The 8704-nt window shown below is 47.6% G+C and overlaps 1 protein-coding gene across 3 annotated transcripts in view; it reads right to left on the bottom strand.

Annotated features, from left to right (window-relative positions):
• Positions 1-971: 971 nt before the first annotated feature.
• Positions 972-8704, bottom strand: part of ptprr (protein tyrosine phosphatase receptor type R) — a 9387-nt gene continuing 1654 nt past the window's right edge. The window contains exons 1-10 of one of the 3 annotated variants that reach the window (XM_083675908.1): positions 7420-7506; positions 5977-6221; positions 5595-5778; positions 5385-5469; positions 5018-5094; positions 4504-4641; positions 3670-3780; positions 3152-3309; positions 2177-2290; positions 972-1953 (exon numbers count right to left, since the gene is read on the bottom strand). In XM_083675908.1, the coding sequence (XP_083532034.1) occupies positions 1830-1953; positions 2177-2290; positions 3152-3309; positions 3670-3780; positions 4504-4641; positions 5018-5094; positions 5385-5469; positions 5595-5778; positions 5977-6143 (1158 nt within the window). In that variant the 5' untranslated portion in view covers positions 6144-6221; positions 7420-7506 and the 3' untranslated portion in view covers positions 972-1829. Of the gene's footprint in view, positions 1954-2176; positions 2291-3151; positions 3310-3669; positions 3781-4503; positions 4642-5017; positions 5095-5384; positions 5470-5594; positions 5779-5976; positions 6222-7419; positions 7507-8704 lie in introns of those variants that run through there. The other 2 variants (XM_083675909.1, XM_083675907.1) reach the window with 2 other exon arrangements.

Raw genomic sequence — 8704 nt, forward strand, 5'->3', positions numbered from 1 at the left:
TAATTTTACTTGCTTGGGCAATATAAACTGTTGTTTCCCATGCCAATGAAGCCCTTTGAATTGAATTGAATTGAATAGTTTCGTAACGCTACGACTGCGCTGTGTTCTCGGTCCGAAAGTCAAGCCGCAGCTGAAGCGGCATTGTGGGCGGGACTTAGGTCCGTTGCCGTGCGACTGATAGTTGAACTGTCAATCAATTGAATCGGATGTCAACAAGTGCAGGTTGCCCAAGTTAGCGAGGTCCTGTCCAACGTGTTTGGCATTTTAAATAAAGATTTTGACAATCTGGAGAAAGTTTGGGATGTCTTCTTTTAAAATACGGTAGGGAAATGTGAGCAAATTAATTTATGGTTCTCAAAATGTCATGATTTGAACTCGTTGGCTGGCAAGTTAACCAACTGGCTAATCACGTTCGTTGTTAGAACTAACTAACGAACTAAACATGAACGTTCCGTGGTGTAGTTGACAGAAGCGGCACTTTTTCCTCTGTCTGAAAGGTTACACTTGGAATCACCAATACAGTTATCGAAGGGCAAATTAAGCTGTGTTTTCTGTCTGAAAGAGGTATTATTGTCAGGGATGTAGTGCTAAAAAAACGGGTCTGTAAACATGAACATCATGGATTGAATAGGAGGGTAAACCCTAATGCAAATAACATTGACCTAGCAGAGAATGTTGGTAAACCCTAATGTAAACAAAATTGACCTAGAAGAATATGTAGGTAAACCCTATGATGAAACTGGGTTACTTGGGTTTACCCTCCACTATATCACGTATCATTGTGTTATCAACATGTAATGATCCGTCAGCTGATATCGCTCTCGTGATCACCCTGAGGTGTTGTATATGAGAGCCACCACAGAGAGAGGCTGACGGAACAGTAGCAGAATATACAATGAAAAGATACAGATGTTCATCTTGTCAACTTAACTGAAGGCCGACTCCAAATAATTACAGACAAGAACTCTTCATTCATAAAAAAAAAAATCAAATTTATCACAGTGGCAAATATAAGGAAACAGGAAACACATTACACCACCAATGACCACATACACAAACTTCTCAATGCCATCATAAACTATAGTCTAAGCCTAAAACTTAACCCTAACCCTAAACCTTAACCCTAGCCCCTCCAAACCCAATCCATTTGTAGCTCAGAATCCTTCCTGAATCAGGCAGAGCTGGGGGATGAGGTTGGGAGCAGGGGATGAGGTTGGGGGCCAGGGGAGGTTGGGCCAGGGAAGGCAGGGCCAGAGGATGAGTTGGGCCAGGGAGGCAGGGTCTGGGGATGAGGTTGGGCCAGGGGAGGCAGGGCCAGGAGATGAGGTTGGTGAATACAGTGAGCAGGGAGAGTTCCAGTAACCTGTCATGGGTTTTTCTCTCTCTCCCTCTCCCTCTATCGTAGTCACCGTGTGTCTCCTTCCCTGCTGGGCTGGCTGGTTCAGGGTTGGTTCAGGGCTGGCTGGTTCAGGGTTGGTTCAGGGTTGGTTGAGGGCTGGTCCAGGGCTGGTTTCAAGGTTGGTTCAGGGCTGGTTCAGGGCTGGTTCAGGGTTGGTTCAGTGTTGGTTCAGGGCTGGTCCAGGGCTGGTTCAGGGTTGGTTCAGGGCTAGTTTTCAGGGCTGGTTCAGGGTTGGTTCAGGGCTGGTTCTCAGGGCTTGTTTAGGGTTGGTTCAGAGCTGGTTCCAGGCTGGCTAGTTTCAGGGTTGGTTCAGGGTTGGTTTAGGGCTGGTTCAGGGCTAGTTCTGGGTTGGTTCAGGGTTGGTTCTGGGTTGGTTCAGGGTTGGTTCAGGGTTGGTTCAGGTCTGGTTCTGGGTTGGTTCAAGGCTAGTTCAGGGCTGGGTGGTGGACTCCCCCGTCTCTGGGCTGGTGTGGCTCCCTTCAAGTTGTCTGCTGTACTGGGCCAGTGTGAGGTAGAGGAACTGGTACTGCTCACTGGTCTGGATCATACCACCTCTGAGGGGGGGGGGGGGAGAGAGAGAGAGAGAAGTGTGTGGGTAAAGCAGGAAAGGCCCACTCATACTGCTCCCACAGTGATTCTGTTAACAGTGTAGTGTAGAGTCTGTGCGTGTGTGTGTGTGCGTGTGCGTGAGTATGTCTGTGTGCGCGTGTGTGTGTCTCTGTGTGCGTGTGCGTGTGTGTGTGTGTGTGTGTGTGTGTGTGTGTGTGTGCGTGCTACCTGTCTAGGCGAAGCTGGCAGACGATCTTCAGCACGTCCACCTGACTGGTGTATTTCAGCTGTAGACATCCAATACTGCTGGCTATGAAGCAGCCTGTCCTACCGATCCCCGCACTGAGAGAGACCACACAATCATGTCAATATACGGCATTTTGTTATAGACTGGCTGCAGGGGAGGCTGGTGGAGGTAGAAATCGGAGGACGGGCTCATCATAATGCATGGAACGGAATGAGGAATGGTATCAACCGCGTACCAGACATATACTATGTTATACTGTTGTCTTCCATTACACCATATCAATGCGTACACACACACACACACACACACTCACTCTCACACACACACACACACACACACACACACACACACACACACACACCCACCCACGCATGCACACACTCACACTCACTGCATTTCATTGTCTCTGTACTTGTACTCTGCACAATGACAATAAAGTTGAATCTAATCTAATGTCATGCAATGTCTTTTTTCCGCTAGTCTCTTTGTTATAGGAGAGTCTCTGTCTGCGGTAACCAGTAGTACAACAGTCTACATAATGAACATCTAACACCACCTGACCAGCTGTCTTCTATGGTGTCACTCCTAGTGTGTGTCCTCATGTCTCCATGTTCACTACTAGTGTGTGTTCTCAGTGTGTGTGTGTGTGTGTGTGTGTGTGTGTGTGTGTGTGTGTGTGTTATAGTCCTACTAGTGTGTGTTCTCATGTCTTACTGCTGTACATGATCCATGTCATTCTGACTGATGAGGTGTTCTCTGATCCTGCCAGACATGGAATGTGATGATGCGATGGGAGGCTCCCTGGGCTGTCACAACACGTAAACATGGAGACTCAAGCAGCCCTGGGCTACGGTGGTATGTGTGTGTGTGTGTGTGTGTGTGTGTGTGTGTGTGTGTGTGTGTGTGAGAGTGAGTGTGTGTGTGTGTGTGTGTGTGTGTGTGTGTGTTAGTCCTACCTGCAGTGTACTATGGAGGGTCCGGGGCTGGGGAGGGCTAGCCTATGCTCCTCCACCTCCCCCACCAGGCGTAGCAGGGGTCCGCTGCAGTCGGGGGTCTGGTGGTCCGGCCAGGAGGAGTACCAGTAGTGCCTCACCTTTCTGCTCTCTGAGCCCACCTGGAGAGACACACTTCTGTTTGAGAACTAACGCTGTAGTTAGGGCCAAATCAACTCCCTACTCCCTAGCCCAAATTCACTAGCCCATATCTACCCCCTACTCCCTAATCCCGAACCCCTAGACCCTATTCCCTAATCCCTACTTCCTAGCCCCTACTCCCTATCACCTACTTCCTATCCCCTAGTTCCTAGCCCCTACTCCCTACTCTCTAGCCCCTACTCCATAGTCCCTAGTCCATAGCCCCTAGTTCCTAGCCCCTACTCCCAAGCCCATAGTCCATAGCCCCTACTCCCTAGCCCCTACTCCCTAGCTAGCCCCTAGCCCCTGACACTGTCTGTAAGATGAGTTGATGTTCTCACCTGAACCGTCATGTCTCGGATGGTGTAGTCGTCACACTCTGTTACGATGGCGACCCTGAGGTCAAATCTGCCATAGCTACCTGTCTTCTCTGGCCAGTACAGCTCACACTTCTGAAACACACACACACACACACACACACACACACACACTACTGTCAGTACTGTTACCGATAAGGTAATCTGCTCACATTTCCAAACCGTATTTTAAAACAAGACATATCAAACTTTCTCCAGATTGTCAAAATCTTTCTTTAAATTTCCAAACACGTTGGGCAGGATCACGCTAACTTGGGCAGCCTGCACTTGTTGACAGTTAAACTATCAGTTGCACAGCATGTCCCGCCCACATTGCTGCTTTCACAGGGCAGCCGTAGCGTTAAGAAACTAGCCCCCCGAGTAGGTTTAGTTGCCGTAGCGTTAAGAAACTAGCCCCCCGAGTAGGTTTAGTTGCCGTAGCGTTAAGAAACTAGCCCCCCGAGTAGGTTTAGTTGCTGTAGCATTAAGAAACTAGCCCCCCGAGTAGGTTTAGTTGCTGTAGCATTAAGAAACTAGCCCCCCGAGTAGGTTTAGTTGCTGTAGCATTAAGAAACTAGCCCCCCGAGTAGGTTTAGTTGCTGTAGCATTAAGAAACTAGCCCCCCGAGTAGGTTTAGTTGCCGTAGCGTTAAGAAAATAGCCCCCGAGTAGGTTTAGTTGCCGCTCTAAAAAGCCGTAGCGTTCCCTTTCAGACACAACTAAAAGGCGTGACTGAAGCGCTACAGGAGTGCAATTTCCCCTCTGTCTGAAAGGGGAATAAGCAGTACACAGTCCCTCACTCCAGGCTGAGGGACTGTACCTCGATCTTCTCCTTCAGCTTGGTGATCATGACAATGACAGGACAGCCCTCCTGCCACACCGTGTCCCAGAAGTCCTCTACTGTGTTCACCATGGGGCCCTGCGTGGCTATGTAAGCCCTGGGCGCACTGTTATAACCCTGTATAGAAGACACACAGCATTATAACCCTGCATAGAAGACACACAGCATTATAACCCTGCAAAGAAACACACAGCATTAGAACTCTACATAGAAGACACACAGCATTAGAACTCTGCAGAGAAGACACACAGTAGGAGGGAGACTCCAGAGTTAGGGCTGTGTCATTTCCACAGCAGCTTCCTGTCTTTACCACCTGTACTTCCTGTGGGTTTCCTTGGTTGACACACTCCCACACAAAACCAACGATCAACATCCTCAACATTCTAACATCCTCAAAGTGCACTCAACGATTCTAGACCTCTCAAGACAAGCATCAGAGATAGCAGTAACGGTTTCGGATGTGCTAGTGCTTGTAGTAAGACATGATTCTAACCTTGATGTAGTTGGCGTTGATGTATCTCTCAGGCTTGTCCTTGTCTGGGCTCATCAGACTCACGCGTGTCTCAGGGTCTGATTTACATACGTGCAAAGCATGTGAACAGACATATTATTATGTCAAGTTATTGTGCAGTATTTGTACTCACTAGGTAGTATGGTCTTATATGTATACTAGGTAGTATGGTCTTGTATGTATATTAGGTAGTATGGTATTGTATGTATACTAGGTAGTATGGTCTTGTATGTATACACACTAGGTAGTATGGTCTTATATGTATACTAGGTAGTATGGTCTTGTATGTATACTAGGTAGTATGGTATTGTATGTATACTAGGTAGTATGGTCTTGTATGTATACTCACTAGGTAGTATGGTCTTATATCTGTCCTTCATAGCATGTCCAGGGATGTCTAGTTCTGCAGGGTTGACAAAGTTGGGAGGGATTTTCTGTTGGAGAGAGAAAAATACTTTTTAGACTCAGCATGCGTGTGTGTGTGTGTGTGTGTGTGTGTGCGTGTGTGTTTGTGTGTGTTTGGGTGTGTGTGTGTGTGTGTGTGTGTGTGTGTGTGTACCTGGTACTCTGAGTTGAGGCTGTGTGTGTCTGTAGCAGCCTGCTGCAGCATGGTAGGGGTCAGGGGTCGTGAGGAGGAGCGGAGCAGGTGGAGGATGGTCTCTCTGGGGGTGGAGACGGAACACAGAGGCTCCACCACCCCCAGACTGCTCACGTCCAGTACCAGGGACACGTTGGAGCCACGCCTACGGAGACAAAGGTGTGACGAGTGGCTCAGGGATCTATCTATCTATCTATCTATCTATCTATCTATCTATCTATCTATCTACCACCTATGTCCGTTTGTGTATTCGTCCTTCTGTCTGTCTCTCTGTCTGTCTGCCCATCCATCCATCCATCCATCCATCCATCCATCCATCCATCCATCCATCGTGGGTTTGTACCTCTCCTGAAGGCGGACTGGTTTCCGGGGGGCTGTGGCAGCAGGCCGGGGGGCAGACTGGTCCTCATCTGGGGGGTGGGAGGGGCTCTCAGTGTGAGGGGAGGGGCTATTTGTTAGGGGGGAGGGGCTATGTGTCTGGGGGGAGGGGCTCTGTGCTGGTTCACTCATGATGGGGTGCTATGCCTGGGTGCTTCAGAGGTTCATCAGACAACCATACTAAGCACACCCCCTAGCAGAGACAAACACCTGAGAGAGAGGGAGAGAGGGGGGGAGAGAGAGGGGGGGGAGAGAGGTGGGGGAGAGAGAAAGAGAAAGAGAGAGGGGTATATATATATATATATATATATATAGAGAGAGAGAGAGAGAGAGATTTTGTTAGTTTCTTACAGCACCCATTGCTTTTATCCATCTGTAGAGCATCTGCCTTAGTATGTTGATTGGTTCATTGACGTCTGTTTAAATCACCCTGAGTGAGTTAACACCACATAGGTCTCTGTTTAAATCACCCTGAGTGAGTTAACACCACATAGGTCTGTGACTTCACACCCACACATTAACAGGAACCACACTCAGTCTCTCAGCTCTGGGAATGAACTGCACTTATCACATCCCCTGAAACCGAGAAACAACAACAACAATAAAAAAAAACGCACACACATTAACTGTCAACATCATTGAACATGTTCTCTGTTTCAGATCAGATCAGACACAGAGCTTCCTCTCCCGTCCTGTCTGTCTCTCTATATACCTGTCTGTCTCTCTGTATAGCTGTCCTGTCTGTCTGTCTGTCTGTCTGTCTGTCTGTCTCTCTCTCTGTATACCTGTTTGTCTGTCTGTCTGTATAGCTGTCCTGTCTGTCTGTCTGTCTGTCTGTCTGTCTGTCTGTCTCTATATAGCTGTCCTGTCTGTCTGTCTGTCTCTCTGTCTGTCTCTCTGTATAGCTGTCATTTCTGTCTGTCTGTCACTACACTGTCTATCTGTCTGTCTGTCTGTTTCAGATCAGATCAGACGCAGGGCTTCCTGTCCTGTCTGTCTGTCACTCTGTATAGCTATCCTTTCTGTCTGTCTCTCTGTATAGCTGTTTGTCTGTCTGTCTATCTGTCTCTTTGTATAGCTGTCCTGTCTGTCTGTCTGTCTGTCTGTCTGTCTGTCTGTTTGTCTGTCTGTCTCTCTGTATAGCTGTCTCTCTGTCTGTCTCTCTGTATAGCTGTCTCTCTGTCTGTCTGTCTCTCTGTCTGTCTGTCTGTTAGTACACTGTCTGTCTGTTAGTACACTGACTGTCTGTCTGACTGTCTCTTAGTACACTGTCTGTCTGTCTGTCTGTCTGTCTGTCTGTCTGTCTGTCTGTCTGACTGTCTGTCTGTCTGTCTGTCTGTCTGTCTGTCTGTCTGACTGTCTGTCTGCCTGCCTGACGGTCTGTTAGTACACCTGTATGTATGCGTACCTGTCCTGTCAGTCAGTCTGTCTCTACTCCAGGGTTCTCCTTGTGTCAGAATGAAACTCAGCGAGGGACAGGAAACGTAAAGTACGTATGCACAACAGGGCAAGAAGAAACAACTGAAAGCTGGAGAGAGAGAGAGGGGGGGGAGTAGGAGGGAGAGAGAGAGGGGGGGGAGTAGGGAGAGAAAGAGAGAGGAGGGGGGGAGTAGGAGGGAGAGCAGGAACAGACTTGTAGGTTTATTTCCCATAATGCCACAGTGTGAGTAGCTGGTTTCTGCTGTGGCTGGAGGAACACATGTCTAAACCTGACGAGCAGAATGTCCCAGAGGAGGGAAGAGAGGAGAGGAAGAGAAGAGGAGAGGATAGGAGGAGAAGAGGAGGAGAAGAGGAGAGGAGAGGAAGAGAAGGGAAGAGAAGAGGAGAGGAGAGGAGAGGAGAGGAGAGGAGAGGAGAGGAGAGGAGAGGAGAGGAGAGGAGAGGAGAGGAGAGGAGAGGAGAGACCTGGCTCTCCAGAGAAGACAGGCTATGTGCCCAGCACTGCCCACAAACCAGGTGGAAACTGAGCTGTACTTCCTAACCTCCTGTCCTTTTTGATTAGGTCAGAAAATAAATATCAGTTATGGTCTCACTCGCACTTGCTTTTAACAGTCCCAAAAATAAGAATAGGTCATGGCAGAAATAGTTTTAGCTACTCAGCTCTGTGGTCCTGGAATTCTCTCCAGAACAATATACAACTTGAGGATCTGGTGACTTTGGTAGCGTTTGGTAGACACTTGGTAGACACAAATATCACAGATGAGTGTAACTGTCATTAGGACTGCTGTTTTAGTTATGACGTTTGTGTTTATATATGTAACTGTACTGTATGTGTCTCTATGTGTGTCTATAGTTTGTTCAATGTTGTGTCTGTGTATGTAAGTTGTTTTGCCTGAAACTTTGTTCACCTGCTGCTGTCTCTCGTGAAAAATACATTTTATCTCAATGAGACAAACCTTCATAAATAAAGGTTAAATAATAAATATATGACCATACTGTATAATAAACACATATTTCCCCCAGATCACACAGACCCACGAAGAATTTGGAAACAAATTAAATATTGATAAACTCACATATCTGTTGTGAAATCCGCAGTGTGCAATTTGTGACCTGTTGCTATGAGAAAAGGGGCAACCAGTGGAGCACAAACTAAAGTAAAGCTAAGCTACCTTGCCATTCGTACTTCTACTATATGCACGTTGTTACAACACTGTATACAGTCAATAATATAACATTTGAAATGTATTTAT

Source organism: Argentina silus (assembly GCF_951799395.1).
Source record: "Argentina silus genome assembly, chromosome: 8".
Taxonomy (NCBI): Eukaryota; Metazoa; Chordata; class Actinopteri; order Argentiniformes; family Argentinidae; genus Argentina; species Argentina silus.